The 18,238-nt window shown below is 40.6% G+C and overlaps 1 protein-coding gene across 1 annotated transcript in view; it reads right to left on the minus strand.

Moving 5' to 3' along the window:
- Positions 1 to 18,238, minus strand: part of LOC135100783 (cadherin-87A-like) — a 69,748-nt gene that overhangs the window by 19,742 nt on the left and 31,768 nt on the right. Inside the window, exons 3-17 of the mRNA XM_064004101.1 lie at positions 9,880 to 10,088; positions 9,161 to 9,289; positions 8,142 to 8,267; positions 7,579 to 7,713; positions 6,449 to 6,641; positions 6,144 to 6,256; positions 4,778 to 4,975; positions 3,886 to 4,041; positions 3,502 to 3,740; positions 2,931 to 3,042; positions 2,632 to 2,787; positions 1,759 to 1,923; positions 1,430 to 1,553; positions 884 to 1,075; positions 331 to 428 (exon numbers count right to left, since the gene is read on the minus strand). Of these exons, the coding sequence (XP_063860171.1) occupies positions 331 to 428; positions 884 to 1,075; positions 1,430 to 1,553; positions 1,759 to 1,923; positions 2,632 to 2,787; positions 2,931 to 3,042; positions 3,502 to 3,740; positions 3,886 to 4,041; positions 4,778 to 4,975; positions 6,144 to 6,256; positions 6,449 to 6,641; positions 7,579 to 7,713; positions 8,142 to 8,267; positions 9,161 to 9,289; positions 9,880 to 10,088 (2,345 nt within the window). The remainder of the gene's footprint in view (positions 1 to 330; positions 429 to 883; positions 1,076 to 1,429; positions 1,554 to 1,758; positions 1,924 to 2,631; positions 2,788 to 2,930; positions 3,043 to 3,501; positions 3,741 to 3,885; positions 4,042 to 4,777; positions 4,976 to 6,143; positions 6,257 to 6,448; positions 6,642 to 7,578; positions 7,714 to 8,141; positions 8,268 to 9,160; positions 9,290 to 9,879; positions 10,089 to 18,238) is intronic.

An 18,238-nucleotide genomic window follows, 5' to 3' on the forward strand; every position in this document is an offset into this window, starting at 1 on the left:
AGGTATGATTCTAAATAAATAACTTGGCATGTGTACAGTATCCTCATAGGATTTTACATCTCCCCAGACAGGAGTGAAGTATCCATAATAATAATAATGCCAGTGATCACTTCGGCATTACGAGTGATTCCAGTCATAGTTTTATCTTTATACAGGATGTGATCCTTCAACTTTCCTGCATCTACTTCAATTTAATTCTTCAAAATGATAAAAACATATTCAATAAATACTTATAAGATTCATGCTCCAACTCTGTGAAACATTGCTAATAAAAGCCTGTATTTATTTAAAGCTGGATAACACTTTGATGCAAGAGTAATGGTGATATACCTGTGTGCGCTGGGTTGTGGGAGTGAAGTATGGGTTTTTATCATTGTTGTCTATGATGCTGATAGTCAGTGAAGCAGTAGATGTCTGTTGTGGGAAGCCTGTCACAAAGGAAAAGAACAGATTAGAAACTGATGTAGTCATTACCATCAAAAAGAAAAAGAAAAAAAAAGAAAAAAATATAGCAATGAAATTATAAATGCACATTACTACAGATATTCACTATAATTTTGGTCAAATCTAAGGCAACAGAAAATAAACTGTTTATACTAATAAAAAAAATTATCAATAAGCTACTTAAATATGGGAATTCTAAAAATAAAAATGCTTATCTTCAGAACAATAATACCTAAATCAAAGCAAGGTATAGTAGAAGAGAAGTGTTGACTGGCACTAGGCAGATCAAATACAAGTAATTCCATTTACATTCTTGCAGATTTCAACATCTTGTTTTTTACTCTGCATGTGTGTTTCTGGGTACATAAGAATCTACACTTGCTGAATTAACACTGATAGAGGAAAATGCATATCACAAAGATTTATAAAAGCACATTACCTCCATCAATTGCCAGAATTTCAACATGATAACTCTGTCGGCGATCAAAATCGATTTTCCTGGCAACTGTAATCATTCCTGTGTCACCGTCAATGGCAAAATCATCATATCCACCTCGCTGAATACGATAAGTGATGACAGCATTGTCCCCGGTGTCTGCATCAGTGGCTGACACCTGCTCCACAACACTCCCTGGTGGAAGAAGGGAAGGCAAAGTCTGAGCAATGACATTCTCTGCTAATAAGGAATGATTGTTCACTGATGACAGGATACTTTTTTTTGGCTGAATAAGTAATCAAATGAGTCATTATACTGAAAAGTTTGAAGCCTTTTTATCAAATAATAACAGTTCTAAGTGGAGATTGAGAGAGAGAGAGAGAGAGAGAGAGAGAGAGAGAGAGAGAGAGAGAGAGAGAGAGAGAGAGAGAGAGAGAGAGAGAGAGAGAGAGAGAGAGAGAGAGAGAGAGAGAGAGAGAGAGAGAGAGAGAGAGAGAGAGAGAGAGAGAGAGAGAGAGAGAGAGAGAGAAATATTAATGGGACATATACCTATTGGGGAGTTTTCCTGGACGGCTGCCAGGTACTCCTTTTTGCTGAAAATAGGGACATTGTTGTTGGCGTCCCTCACGGAGACTCTCACGTTGGCAGTGTGGGAGCCCTTGCCATCACTGGCCTGAGGTACACCACACCAGTACAAGGAGGAGCAGAGGTGGGAGGAAACAAGTATATCAGTGTGAGGACAAACACAAATTAATACTTTTGGCAATACACACTAAAGTCCATTCTGCAATAATCTTAATTCACACTCATGACTGCAAATCTAAAACAGAATATAAATAATCCTATCCACACAGAAAGCTCCTGATATAAGACCTCACCTCCACAGTTAGAATGATGTGGTCAGTCTTCAGATTGGACATGTCTAGCCCAGACTCACTGGCCACCCGCACTCGGCCAGTGCTGGGATCAATGGTGAAGAGTCCTGTTGGGTCCCCACCTACCAGACTGTACACTACACTGGAAGTGGCATCAGGATCCTCAGCCTGATGGGATACAATGGAGACATGTTGGATTTATCACAGATAGACAGTGAAAAAAAAAAACCTGAGCTACCTAAGCTCTGCTAGAAGTTAGGAGCAGGCATTGTGATGAAAAAAATATGAAGACTGGACATAAGACACTGGAGGTATGACACACTAAAAGTGTGAGGATGAGGAAGTTGAAAGACAGAGGTGCGAGAGAGAAGGGTACAATATAAGGAAATGAGAGGAGCAATACAATGAAGAGGATCATGATAAACAGAGATAATAACTGGCAGAGTGTGAAGATAGCAACACACTGTTTTTTAAAACAATCATGCTTAACATAATTATATAACAACTGGCAGAGGGTGAAGAAAGAAGTAATATATTGAAAAGTAACATTAATGAGAACATTAGAACACATGACAATCACTTTCAACAACTCTGGATAAGGTGAAGCAAATGTCAAGGAGTTTATATTACTCTCTATCAATAGCTTCTGAACCTGTGGTAAATCAAACACAATCTATTCCACTACACAAGACATACTCCAAGTTGTACCATCTACTACTATGGACAAATGGTAAAGGGCTATAACATGGTGATGGGTGAAGACTACAAAGGAGGTTAGTACTTATACAGCACAAGTAAGTGTGTGTTATATGTTTGATACAAGATTCCTAATCACATCCTGGAAAAAACCATCCAATCAAATCCTGGCTGCCATACCGTCACTATGAGAGGAGGGTCGAAGTCTGAGGCACCTTCATCAATTACTGCACGAAATTGTTGTTGTGTGAATTTTGGTGGGTTGTCATTGCTGTCCTCCAGCGATATTCTGACTGGGACCACTGTTGTGTGACCCTCACCACCATTGTCTATTGCCTGTTAGAGGGTAATAGGAAAGTTTAAGATACTGCATACAGAAATAGCTGTCTGGTTTATGTCATGTATATAAATACATCTAACAATCAGTGTTTTTACATAATCAATGTATTGAAGACAGGTATGAACTGAGTTGCACACACCTGGAAAGAGAGGAAGTATGTCGGCCGCTTTTCATAGTCCAGACAATTGCGGTGGCCAGGTGTATCACAGAAGGCCACTGTGATAACCCCTGTTGTTTCATCCACATCAAATCTTTACAAAGACAGAAAAGAATAAAATTAGAAAGAAAAGGTTAAAAGGACAAGATCATAATGCAAAGGATTAGAATTTAAAGTAATAAACAAGTGACAGCACATTTATTACCTCACTAAAATATAAGTAGATATTACTTCCTTAAAAACACCTTAATGTATACCATCTATAAGGAGACTCATTTTACTAATGAAATTGCAATCAGTCTGAGACAACTGGAGTAACTTGGGGAAATGAAGCCACATAATTTACAATGCATTCACATTAAACCATTATTATAGATTTCAAGAAAAAAAAAAAAAAAAAAAAAAAAAAAAAAAAAAAAAAAAATAGAAAATCTAAGTACACAACCATCATATGCACAACTTTGTTACATTGTAAATTCAACTATGTACTTTACTAGAATAAGTTACAAAGGAGAAACAAAATAGGTTTTCTTCCAACAATTCTGACACTTACTTCTCTGCTCCATTACCAAAGAGGGAATATTTGATGCCGTCAGAGCCAAACATTCCTGTGTCACGGTCAGAAGCCACAATGGTGGTGACAACAGTGCCAGGATTGGCTGTTTCGGATACAAGGGCTGTATATGCCTCCTGATCAAATTGTGGGGAGTTGTCATTGGTGTCAGTGACAGAGACAACAACTGTGGCCGTTGAGGATAGCCGGGGGTTGGTAAGAGTCTCCTCAGCTACAACCTGAGGGAGTTTAGAAGTTAAAGTATACACAGGTTATCAAATTCAGTGCTTAAAATTTTGAAAAGGAACAGCTAATGGATGTGTGTAAAAGTACAAAAGATAGAGAAAAAAATTTCTCTACTATACCTCATGAATGAGGACTCACCTGAAGAAGGAACTTGCGCTGGTTAGGATTTTCAAAATCCAGAGGACCTTTGGCAACTCTGATGCTGACAGATGAGGATCCTGAGGCAAGTGAAGGCTCTACACTAAACATCCCAGAGGAGTCCACCAAACGCAGGCTGAATACGGAGAAGAACCCCTGAAACAGACACAATGAAGTAAGTGTTAGTAACTGAGGTAAAGCAAAACTCAGATTCAAATAACATATAAGACAGGAGGATCATGCCGGTCAAATCCAAACTAGAAACATGAAAAACCTTACTTAAGCAGGAAATAAAGATAAAATGAGATCAAATATACCTTTCAAATCACTTTGACTATCATTATTTATACAGCTCCAAGGTGAACATTATAAATGTTAATTCCATTTCATGCAAAATAATGCTAGATGATAATATTTCTCCCCCATCTTTTTAAGCCACAACACTACTTAAGTAAAAATCAATCATGCTAACAATTCAACTCAATAAATGCAACCCTTGAACAGAGGCTAAATCCTATGGCAAGGAGTTAATCTTGGAGCTGTAGAAATTTACCTAATTAGTTCATTAGTTCACTCATAATTATTAAGCTGTATATCATCCAGAGAATATTATGTGATTCAACAAAGATGAACACTGAAAGAACAACTAATTGAGTAATTCATCACAGTTAAGTTTTGAAAAATATTACAAGCCAAGCAATTCACATACCAGTACAAGAGAGAGAGAGAGAGAGAGAGAGAGAGAGAGAGAGAGAGAGAGAGAGAGAGAGAGAGAGAGAGAGAGAGAGAGAGAGAGAGAGAGAGAGAGAGAGAGAGAGAGAGAGAGAGAGAGAGAGAGAGAGAGAGAGAGAGAGAGAGAGAGAGCTGAAAGATGAATACTAGTATAACTTACAACATCACGATCCTGAACAAACATGTCCAGGTTGGGCAGTGGTGTCCCATCAGGCACATTCTCTGACACTGACGCTTGGTACTCTCGTTTGTTGAAAGTTGGAGGCTCATCATTAACGTCGATGATGGTGATGGTCACCTCCACTTCTGTCTCTGTGTCAGGCAAGCCCACGGGCAGCCCCCTCTCTGTCTCAAAAGCCTGGAAAAGTGGAGTTGAGGTTACCTATACATATATTTCTGGTTGTCCCTCTATATCTTTAAATAAAGGGTAGAGGAGTACATATATGTCTTCCTCTCTGTAATGGCAGGAGTACATATATCTATTTCTTAATTTTTTTAACATGTCTCTCTCCATCTTGTAGTAGTCTTACTAGCTTACTGTATTTGTTATCTGTGTCTGCCATATACAGTGGAACCTTGATTACTGAACATCTCCCTTTTTGAACAAACAAAAATTTTATCTCATAATTGCTTCAGTTGCTGTACCATAATTCAATTTTCGAACAAAGTTACTTGATTTCAAATACTACAAGACATAGCAAAAGCTGCCATTTATTACTAATTTATAGTTTTTATAAATATTTCCTTCATTTTCATATATTTGGAGAAGAGACAGAGAGGGTAAGACAGTAATTCAGTCTTTGAAATAAGTTAAATGTGATCGCATTAAAGAACCTCGATAAAAATAAACAAGGTTCGGCACTCACTCAGGAGTAATTCTGAGCTTCCTGTGGCTCTCTTTATGGCCCATAATGCTATCACTAATGCAAAACTGCATTTTCCTAGTAGCTTTTCCCTGTAGCAAGATGTCTAAGTGTTATGATCACCTTCATTTTGGTGATGAATGGGTTGCTCCTCTCTGTGTCACTCTGTAAGGCTTCCCTCACTTGATCAGTGACAAAAGAGAATGCCTGCATAGGCTAAACAATATCTTTTGATAAGTTTTGTGTCACTAAGTTCATTCAATACATACTTTCTGGATAAAAATTTCTAAGCTGGGGATGCTTCCACTTAGCAGTGGGAGCATCAGTCATTACCCGCTAAGACATGGTGAACGGGTGTTTGAGAACAGATTATTCTATTTCACATTGATTCCTATGGGGAAAATAGTTTCAGTTTTCTAACATTTTAGATTTTGAATAGCATTCTGGAGTGAATTAAGTTAAAAGAAGGCGAGGTTCCACAGTACTTCATAAATAATTTTTTCATAAACTAATCTTGGCAGAAGACAGAAGTGACATTACTTCTATCTTCTGCCTTAGAAAACATTTTACTACTTGTAGGTTTTGGTATTTTATGGAGGAGCATTTGTACATTAATCTTTTTCTTATCATTTAGCAGGTGTTCCTTCATGCCCTGTCACTTACCTTAACCTTGAGCTTCACCACTCCATCAGGCACCTGAAGGGCATCCCTGTCTAGAGGTTTGGCAGTGCGGAGTTCCCCAGACTTGACATCCAGTGTAAAGAAGTCCAGAGTATCTTAGGAAAACAAAATGTTGAATTACTGATACAAGGCCTGTGGTGCTTCTTCATGTAAAGCTAACAAGAATATGTGCTTAATAAAATCAAAATTCAATGTTTCGTAAGTTTGAATTTCTGCACTGCTTAAGCATTTGACTTCTAAGCCTAGTGCTGTATAAACAGAATAGGAATACTTGGGTAGTAACTCACTTGTCATCAGCTGGTACTTGATGGGTCTCGGAGCACCTGTATCCCCATCTGCCGCATGCAGGGTCATGATCTTGGTGCCAATAGGGTCGTCCTCTTTCACAATGCCAGTGAGAGAGCCAGAGAACACCGGGGGAGTGTTCTGCACATCCCTCACCCGCACCACCACGCCCACGCTGGACATCTGGCCCCCATCCTGTGTAGCGGAGGTGTTTGATTAGTTACGATCTAAATTCAAAGTAGTGACAGTGTAGTTGGACACCATTATGGATACAGTCAGTAAGGTTCTGCGATAACCATAAATATTTCAAACCTAGTCCTGGAATGTAGAGGAAGAACTTGACAGCACAGTTGGACTTCCAGAAGGTCGAGGCTAACCTTTGTCACTGATCTCTTAATAACCAGAAACGTCCCTTAATTCAATTGTGGATGAGGATACATTCTGTCAAAACCAACATGAGCTCGCCCCAGGTAACGTGTGTATGTATGTTATGTACCACTGGAAAGTCTAATGTTGGGTGACAGGATAATGGTATACGTACCTTGACCTTGTCCTACTGCAGTTCGAGCCAGTATAATGCAAGTAATTATTGCCATTATATAGTGCTTGTCTGGACAAAGATTTCCTTACAAGATACGGGAAGCGATGTGGTTAAAGAAATGCTAAGGCTAACCTGACAGGCAGCCAGCAGGAGGCAAACATGGCGACCTGCGTGCTCGTCTAATAAGAAAGTGACTTTTCCTTGTCAAAAAATAAATCCTTCTTTCATAATAATAATAAAAAAAAAGTTACGAACATTCAGTGCTTCTAATTATGTTTTTAATTCTGAAATCATATCCAAAAAAAGATAATCGCTTTTCATCATTAACTATATCACTTGTTCCATACATCGATAAATGACTGTCATTAGTCACTCATCTCTTCCATGAAAGAAGTGCTTAAAAATTAGTAATATTGCAGAGTTGAGACATGTATGAAGGCAAGCCCTGCAAAGTGATACCTCGTCTTCAGCATGTCACGAATCATCTCTACCTATCACCTACAGGCAAAGCACGCTTGGCCACACACTATTTCACAAAATTTGGTGTATCAGCTACAAGTAATAAGACAAAAGAAACATCCAGCATCTTACTGTGGCCACCAGCTTGAACTGATACAGGTTGCGGGCAGCATACTGGAGGGGTCTGCGAAGAACCAAACTTCCTGAGAACTTCCGGGCCGAGACCTGGCTGGCCTTGACGCCAAACACTTCACAGACGTCATCTCCCTGTGGACAGTTGTGGTGAAGCGTGAGGTCTGAGTAAAACTGGCACGAGGACGTAAGTCGACCATGATGGCTTAGTTGTTGATGTACTACTTATTAATGTGCAGTCTTGTCTTTAGGTCACCCGCACATTGCGTCAAATGGTGGGCTTTATAATAGGCAAGTACTTGAAAATCTAAAAAAATCGTCCATACAGGCAACTTTGTACATGAGACAGCGGCTAACACAAGCAATACTATGTTTAAGAATGACCTTGGCAATCCTTCCGTTTGCAAATTATTTACAAGAAATCTATCTATAAAACATCTGAAAATATTTAAAATCTTGCGATAGTCTACTATTACAATCCTATGGCAATTATTTTAACAGGCACACATTGTATTGCCATTGGGGTCTCTCTCTCTCTCTCTCTCTCTCTCTCTCTCTCTCACCTGTTCAATAGGTTTGCACTCCACTTTGATATTGTCGCCCACTTGGTCCTCGTCGACGAGTCGTATGCCCGGTAATACCACGCTGTCCACAGATGTGTCCTCGCCGATCATGGTCTCGTAGGGGGTCTGGAGGGAATCATGTATTACAACAACAACAACAACAACAACAACAACAAAAACAACAAAATTGCTATTGCTGCAACTACTGCTGTTACTCCTCCTCCTACTAGTACCACCACTACTTCTGTCAACAATGAACCCGCCAGCATTCCGATACTTACTGGCGTTGTACTTTACAAAAGTTTTGCTCTAAAAATAAAGAAGTCTATTTCCGATAATTAAGGGCGCGAAGGTAACCTTAAAAGCATTACCAAAAAGTGACGTTTGAATGGTCATGTAAGCTCGAGGAACGCCAACACTAGCTGGAAGAGTTTCAAATAGTCCTGTTGTTCAAAGATATCCCATGTATTTAGATGCCCTTAATGACCATACTATAAGAACAAAAGATAAAACGAGGAATAAGTTTTAGGGTTCATGAATCATTTGTCTTTATCTGAAGGCCACGTGTGTTCGATTGATAAGAAGAATGCGAATAATAAATGCATACATAGTCTACTCGTATATATTTCGGCAATAATGAGCAGAGCAATCCTAAACATCTTCGAAGCATGAATCCGGGAGGATCGACACAAGGTGGAGGATGACGGGAGGGTTAGACAGGAAGAGCGGGATGTCAAAGTCATAAGGGAGAGGGATGTCTGTGTGTGACGGAAGCTGCGTGGGGCGGTAGGAAGTGGTAAGAAATGGGGGGCTGCTCCTTTGTTCATGGTCTTCTTTATCCTTGAAGATTCGTAAGGGTGTTTCAATGTTTTCATGAATCACATCTTAGGAAGCAACAAGACTAGCAATATAAGAATTTATTAACATCAACATATAATAATAATAATAATAATAATTATAATAATAATAATAAAATTAAGAAGAGCCTCTACATACGAGAAACCACAGTATTTACATACCTGCAGGAACTTTGGCGGATTGTCGTTGTCATCCAGCACGATGAGCGAGATGGGGACCCGCACCACGTTGTTGTTGGCGCCTGACACCTCGTCCTCCACCGTCACCACCAGGCGCAGGGTGTCGTTTTTCTGAATAAATGCAGATAATAGATTAGACATTTTTTCCAGTTACTGTTATTAGCATCGTTGTTTTTCGTTAATCTATTTTACGAACTTCTCTTATTTCGATATAACGAAGCGAAAAATACCTTCCTTCTAATAAAAAAAAAAAGAAAAAAAAGCCACAATGACAACTTTTTCCTTGGTATATTAGGCACAACGTTATAACTCAAACATTACACTACCTTGAACCTTGAAACCGTGATGCAACACCCACCTGCCTCCAACACGGTATGCACACCTATATGCTTTTCAGTGAGATCATTATTACAAAGGATGTCTCAGACTACAATCTGTTTATATTATATTTATCCGTCAAGACTTTTAACCACATCTCTTCTTCTCTGTGGGAGGTGCCTTCACGAACACTATACACACAACATCCCTCCCATACAAGCAATAGTATCCGCAATTTACTCTTTCTCCTTATACTCTATAATCTACATAGTTTTCTTCTGATATCATAGTTAATGTATCAAACAACCTAGTAAGGACATTAAAGATCTGTTGTTGCTTGAAATCCTCTTGCAAACCCACAGGTGACGATGACAACGGCTCACCTCCCTGTCCAGCGGCCGCACGACGGTGACCACGCCGCTGTTGGGGTCCACGCGCAGCCTGTCCGTGCCGCTGAGGCCAAACATGACGGGGCTGCCTTCTGGGTCGGAGCCCTTGAGCGTGTACACGGCAGCCCCGACCGGCGTGCTCTCACTCACCACATGCAGGTTCATGTCGGCCGTGAACGAGGGAGGCAGGTTGGCCGTCACTCCTGCAAGACAAGAAAAATAACATGTTTCTGTGGTCACGAAAGCAGAGGCGTGATTCTGCCAAGTCACAGTGATGTAATGTTCAGTGTCAAGGCGAAGTATGTAATGCGTCTTGCTTGTGGCGATTTAGCGCAGTGCTGAGAAACAGAGAGGAACTTAATGGCTTTTACTTATTTTAGTATTATTTCCCCGATCTTAGGCTTTCACGAGTCTCTACCAAACTAAAATAGAAATAAGGTGCATATCTTGGTCACATATAATCCTTGACATTACAACAATCTTCGTCAATACAACGTTCGTCATCATTATCATCATCAGTCATCACGGTCGCAGGAAGTTCGCTCAGGTAAGCACAAGATGGAGAGATGCAGAGTGCGTAATGGGAGAAAGAGAAGGAGGGTGGAAGGGCCGGGTTGGGGGGAATGTGGCAGGGGAAGTGGAGGGACCGTTGAACTAGTGAGTGACCCACAAATCACGCCCTTCCTTCACTGCCTCCACCCCCTCCCCGGCCACCTCTCCAGCACCACCCACCAGCACGCGCTACTTGCGTGCGTGCATTGAACTTCAACACGGAGAGAGAGAGAGAGAGAGAGAGAGAGAGAGAGAGAGAGAGAGAGAGAGAGAGAGAGGAGAGAGAGAGAGAGAGAGAGAGAGAGAGAGAGAGAGAGAATCAGTCTAACAGCTAATCAAGAACGAAACAAACCATGCAATCGAGTACCTACACAACGATTAATCCGTGAATCTTGACAGCAAATTTTGCATGACTGTTTCCTTAATTTGTCTTGCAGAGAGAAAACGAAGAAAGGTAATAATACCGTATCTCTTCTGCAGTAATAATAACCACGCTACGTTGCCGCTTCAATGTTTATCGTGTTCGAGAAGCGACGGGGACGAGTGAGTGGCTGTCTGCTGGCTTCCTCGGGCCGCAGGATCAGAGGTCTGGGCCACGCAGCCACAAACTCCCGTAGCTAGGCAGAGGCTGACACACGGGGCCTTGGTGGAGGGAATGGAAAGGGAACTAATGAACACGAAGGACGGGTAATAGGGATGTTTTGGTGACTGAGAAGGAGTAACTAATGGAATGTCACGCCAAGCTGGGCAAAAGATGGATGGGAGGATACGCTTTGGCAAGGATAACTAACTTAGGTACTTGTTTCCTTTTCTTTCTCTCCGGGGCAGTGACTTGCTGTTCACGCACTTCTGCAGGGGGATGCACGGCCACTGCACCGTCCACGTCTCAGCTACGTCCTATACTTTTTTTTTCTCCTCATATATATATATATATATATATATATATATATATATATATATATATATATATATATATATATATATATATATATATATATATATATATATATATATATATATATTTTTTTTTTTCATTTATTTATTTATTTATTTTTTGTTTCCTCTCCATATGTTTCAGTACAAATTAAGAAGAAACATCATCTTTAGCGTTTTCCCTAAATCTTAAGTCCTCTGATCTGCTGACATGGCAAACCTGACATGTGAGGGTCCAAAGAGGTCGTAGGGTTAAACACTACGAGAAAACATGAAATAGTATAAGAAAGTGAGAAATTACTCGACTTGTGACCGTGACTCCGCTACTTAAGTATGCATGTGATATCCACTCTTGGGCGGGTAGATGGACAGGTGGCTTGCCGAGGTGTCAGGTGCTGCTCGCCTTACCAGGATTCAAGCCAAGGCCAACGGGTTTACACGGAGCAACACTATCCACTGCACCACCAAGACACAAAATGAAATGACATGATTATAATGATACTAGAAAAGTAAATAAATAAATAAAATAAAAAGAGAAACAGTGAGTGGTAGTGTTGTTGCGACGCACATCTTTACGACCTCACCAAGACGATAACAACAATGATGAATTGTATATGCATGAATTTTGTGTCCAGACAGGAAATGCAGAATTGTTATCGAAGCCATGAAGAGCTGGTGGCGGTGTTGGTGGAGGAGGAGGAGGAGGAGGAGGAGGAGGAGGAGGAGGAGGAGGAGGAGAAGAAGAAGAAGAAGAAGAAGAAGAAGAAGAAGAAGAAGAAGAAGAAGAAGAAGAAGAACAAGAAGAAGAAGAAGAAGAAGAAGAAGAAGAAGAAGAAGAAGAAGAAGAAGATGATGATGATGATGATGATGATGATGATATAGCAGCTTAAGAACAATGACACTACTACTACTACTACTACTACTACTACTACTACTACTACTACTACTACTACTATTGATAATAATAATAATATGTAGCAGCTATAGAAAAAGAAGAAGAAGAGGAAGAAGAAGAATGGGCCGAAGCAGAGCATAACGGGATCGTTGACTCGCGTTGCGAACACCAACAATGTTACGGTACACTGAGATGACTCGCGGCGTACGAAACACATGCGGCCAAAACACACGCGAGACTTTTCCTCTTGTTTCAAAATGCTGTTCATCTACGCAGTACACTTAGATATGAATCAAGTGTAATTATATTCTTAAGGCAAGCGTTTTACTTAATCTTACTTAACCTCATCTAACTAACGTAAATTAACCTAAATAACTACTATCTGCTTAAGTATTAGTCTGGTTAAAGAACGAAAGGAAAGAAAAAAAAAAACAAAAAAACTGCTAACCTATACGCATCAAATACTCAAAGCTATTTTTTTTTTTGTATTTTCTTCTTTTTTTTCTTTTTTTTCTTTCACATGTCAGTGGCACACATACACACAATCAAATGAAGGGAACCAAATGCTCCAGTTCCAAAAAGCAACTAGACCGAAATATTGACAATTTAGTTATAAAGATTAAGAAAACACACACACACACACACACACACACACACACACACACACACACCACACACACACAGTCTTTATAAGCGGGACAGTATCGCACGCACCAAGACGCAATAAAGAAAAGGCACTCAAATGCACAAAAGAACAACATGGCGACCTTGTAATAGATAATGAGAGGCAGAATATACTTGGCGGGTCTCGAACCGGAAGGACACGACGATCACACGCTGGCAGTAATGGAAGGAAAACAATAGGGGGCAGTTCCTTTCTTCCATGGCCAGTGGAGCGAGGCGGGCGAGCAGGGGGAAGATGAGGACGAAGATGAATAGCAAGCAAACAAGACAATCGAGGCAGGAAGCGAGAAACAATGAAAGACAGGAGTGTGAAAGAAGAGTATTTAAACTGAAGATGGATAACAAGTAAGTAATCAATACAACCAGGAAGTAAAAAAGAACGAGGAAGGGGAAAAAGGGGTGAAAGAATAGAACTCAATAGGAGATGGAGAAGCAAACCAAGACACAATAAAGGAAAGAGGAAGTGAGAGGAAGAAAAGAATGTTAGAACAAGCAGATAAAGAAAGGAAGCAAGAAATAATGAAAAAAAAAAGACTAAGAATGTTGAGTAGGGGAGGAAGGGGTTTATTAACACGCAATTAAATAGGGAAATAAATAAAATAGCAACCAATAGAACACCAGCAGTGAAAATAAGCAAATAAAGAAGTAAAGAAAGAAAGAAAGAAAGAAGACAAATAGATAAAATAGATGAATGAATAACCAACAAAAAATAACCAGCAGCAACAACAACAACAACAACAACAACAACAACAACAACAACAACAACAACAACAACAACAACAACAACAACAGCAACTACAACAATAACGTTACAACCATCAACCTCATAAAAAGAAAATGTCAATAACACTGGCAACAAACATGAGAGAAGTAACTCCTTTGAATAATGACAGCCAGGAAAGCCACCAAAATAACGAGACATAACAATAACTATAATAAAAAGCAGAGAGAGAGAGAGAGAGAGAGAGAGAGAGAGAGAGAGAGAGAGAGAGAGAGAGAGAGAGAGAGAGAGAGAGAGAGAGAGAGATGCGGTCGGTGCAATGACGGGACCGAGAAGGTAAATACCACGGACGAGGCCACTTCCTGAGCCGCCCTCCCACACACACGTCCCTGGCTGCCTAGAGGAGGGGGCCTGGTAACTGGCTGGCTGAGTGGCTGGAAGGGCGGATGGAAAGGTGTATGGAGGAATGAGGGAAGCGTCGGGGAGTTTCACAAGATATTGGAGGGCTGCAGGAAGAACATTATGCTACAAAATGTTAATTTCTAACTTGCAATTGATACGACTGATGCCATTGTCGAATCAGCAACGGGGTTACAAAAATAGCTTAAATTCTTGGTATGCTCAAACGTTTTAGCGTCTTGACAAATTTTTAACAGACTCTTTTGGAGGTTACTGAGATTTTCAAACGGATTTTCCATCGTCAATGAGATGGAATACCCAAGAGAACACAGTCAACTGATTATAGGATTTCAAAATAATGCTAATGTGAACCCAAGATGTTTAGGAACACGGGTCCCAGTTGCAAGCTAGGGATGAAGTAGAGGAGTACTTGGTAAAGACACCATTACCCCTCTTTGTATTTATTCATCTTTTTTTATTATTATTTTTCCGATATGTTTGGATCTGTTTTGAATAAATATGACACGAGTTTCCTCTCTTTCATGTATTAATTTACTTATGTATATATTTTTAGTAATTACAGAATCACATTAACGAATCTTTATCGAATGCTCTTTTATGGGAACGCTGTCTGTGAAGATCATGATAGCCCGTGAATGCTCTGCCGTCCTTCAGTTACCGTTATCGTGACCGTGTGATTTAGGCTGAAGAATGGGAAGGGAGGGTATGGTTGAGCGATAGGGTAAATCAACACGATATAGGTGTGAGTAGGTTGTGGAGTGTGGAGGCTAGGTTAAGGTGGGTTCAATTAAGTTATATTAATTAAGTTAGATTCAAATGGATTAGATTAAGTCATATTATGTTATATTAAGTGAGGATGGGTTAGATCTAGGCAGGTTATGCTATGACAGGCTAAGTTAGATTATAATTGCTAGGTTAAGATAGGTTAGGTTAGGTTAAGGTGTGGAAGAGCGTGTCGTAAGATAACTGGGCATACATTCTTGGTCTATCGATCCTTTCTCTCTCCAGTCCCTCAAATTTCCATCCATCCCATCTCTTAATTTTCTTTTTATACCTTGATTATATTGACTTTGTATGTATGTGTGTATGTGTAGATGCGTATGCTGTTTCAGGGTCTTGATAATTTGCATGTATGCTTATGTAAATATATGTATATCGGTATGTATTTCTGTATTTATGTATGTATGTATGTATGTATGTATGTATGTATGTATCATTACAACAACAACAACAACAACAAAAACAACAGCTACTACTACTACTACTACTACTACTACTACTACTACTACTACTACTACTACTGCTACTACTACTACTACTATTACTACTACTACTCTATACTCTACTACTACTAATCTCTCTCTCTCTCTCTCTCTCTCTCTCTCTCTCTCTCTCTCTCTCTCTCTCTCTCTCTCTCTCTCTCTCTCTCTCTCTCTCTCTCTCTCTCTCACACACACACACACACACACACACACACACACACACATACACACACACTGCTTACTCATCAAATCAGCCTGCTGCTTCACCACACATTCTCACCCTCGTTCCGTCACCACCACCACAGACAGCTGCTGTGTGGCGCCCCTCGCTAATACTCCTGTACTCCTTCAGGCGACGTGCAAAACGATGGAATTACGTATCTTGAAATTTACTTTGTTACTTATATATATATATATATATATATATATATATATATATATATATATATATATATATATATATATATATATATATATATATATATATATATATATTGCGTAAGAATGTATGTCTTCTGTCCTTCGTCTTTCTTTCTCCATTTTTTTTTATTTACTCATTTCTATAAATACTTATACGAGCCTTCTCTCGTCCCTCGACTTTTTATCTTTTATTTTTCCTTTCCTTTTCAAACATGGACGAATTTTCTCTGTTTCCTCCAATTTTCTCCCTCTATATTGATCTTCACCTCCTCTTTTCCATATCTCCATCCCTTTACATTTTTTTCTGTGTTTTACCTTCCTTTCCACCTTTGATTTGCATTCTTTTCTTTTCATCCTTTTTCCTTCCCCTTCACTGGCCTCCCTCTCCTTCTTCCTTTCCTCTAATGCACTCTTATCTCTATACCTTTCCTTCATTCTCATGCACTCTCCTTTCCTCTCTTCCCTCCCATGCACTCTATCCTTCTTTTCCTTCCCTTCTCTCTCATTCGCTCTTCCACCTTCCTCTTCCTGCCTTTTCCTTCTATGCACTCTCCTTCCTTTCCTTCCATATGCTCGCTCTTCTCTCCTCTTTCTATAAACCTTCTCATATGCATCCTTCCCCTCTTCTCTTTCTTCCATTTCCTTCTAAGCAATCTCTTTTTCTCCTCTTCCTTGCTCACTAATCCTCTCCCTCTCATCATGATCACCTCCGTTCTCTTCTCTTCCCCGCCACTCCCTCCTCATTGCCTAATGCTTACTGAACACCTGCCAACACACACACACACACACACACACACACATCCTTACATGGGGGGCGAGCATGAAAAATTCAACAAAGATAAAGGAAGACAAATGAAGAGAGAGAGAGAGAGAGAGAGAGAGAGAGAGAGAGAGAGAGAGAGAGAGAGAGAGAGAGAGAGAGAGAGAGAGGAGGGGGATGGCAACGAGTCTTGGTGCGAAAGGAAGTAAGGGAGGGGTGAGGCGGATGTGAGAAGTAAATTGAAAGAGAGCTGGACGAAGAGGTGGAGGAGGAGAAGGAGGAGGAGGAGGAGGAGGAGGAGGAGGAGGAGGAGGAGGAGGAGGAGGAGGAGGAGGAGGAGGAGGAGGAGGAGGAGGAGGAGGAGGAGGAGGAGGAGGAGGAGGAGGAATCGAGGATGCAGGTGAAAGCACAGAAGAGAGAGATATATGAAGAAAAAGTAAAGGACACGAACACAACGCAACACAAAGGAGGAGCAAACATCTGCAGACGGGGCGACTCCTGCGAGGCTATTGATAAGCTACACTAATGTAATGTAAAAAAAAAAAAGAAAAAAAAAACGTACGATAATAAAGACGAAGACTCCGCCCCATCCTCTGTTCCCTGCAGTCATGGATAAGAGGAAAAATATTACATACAGCGCAGGACTGAAACATTGTAGGGAAGTTTTTATATGCTTGAGAAGAATGGTAGATATCTAAGTGGATGGAAGATTAAGTAGGCCACAGAAGAGATGGAAGGATTGCACAGGAGATGATCTGAGAGAGAGGATTAAGTGGAAAGGAGGCAGAACACCAAACCTTATGGAAAAGACAAGTGAGGAACAGCGACGTCAAATGAACATGGGAGATAGAAGCTGAAGAAGAAAATGAACGAGATGAAAATTACTACTACCACCACAACTACAAGAACGAAACAAACAAGAGCATAAACAATAACAACTTCGATAAGCGACATTTCGTAATAACATTTTGAGGACTTTGAATTTCACTAAAAACGCGGAATACCTTAGAATGGGATTGGAATCTGAGAACGTCTAATTTATTCCTGGAAGCTACGACTACTGAACTATTGATAGTAAGGAAAGGTACTGAATTCCAGACGGTAACGAGCTGATAAACTGAGAGAGAGAGAGAGAGAGAGAGAGAGAGAGAGAGAGAGAGAGAGAGAGAGAGAGAGAGAGAGAGAGAGAGAGAGAGAGCTATGAGAGGTTGAAAGGAGGGGAACCGACTGACCACTTTCTCCTTTGGCACACTCCCGCTGCCCGTGTCTCCCATCCCTCGTTTTCTTCCACTCCTCCCTACCTTCCCTCTCCCTCTCCCCTCCCCTTCCTGCTCCTCCACATCACTCCCTTCCTCCCTCTCCCCTAGCCGTCTCCGCATCCTAATCTACCTTACTTTCCAATCTAGAAAATATGGAGAGAGAGAGAGAGAGAGAGAGAGAGAGAGAGAGAGAGAGAGAGAGAGAGAGAGAGAGAGAGAGAGAGAGAGAGAGAGAGAGAGATTGTTCAGTGGGTATAATCAGCATAACATCAATAATGATGTGAATAATGAGTAATGAGGGCGGTGGCAGCATGGAGGAGGAGGAAGAGGATGAGGATAAAGAAGAGGAGGAGGAGGAGGAGGAGGAGGAGGAGGAGGAGGAGGAGGAGGAGGAGCAGGAGGAGGAGGAGGAGGAGGAGGAAGATTGTCTCCAACGTATGACATTTC

The sequence above is a fragment of the Scylla paramamosain genome, chromosome 5, assembly GCF_035594125.1.
Source record: "Scylla paramamosain isolate STU-SP2022 chromosome 5, ASM3559412v1, whole genome shotgun sequence".
NCBI lineage: Eukaryota > Metazoa > Arthropoda > Malacostraca > Decapoda > Portunidae > Scylla > Scylla paramamosain.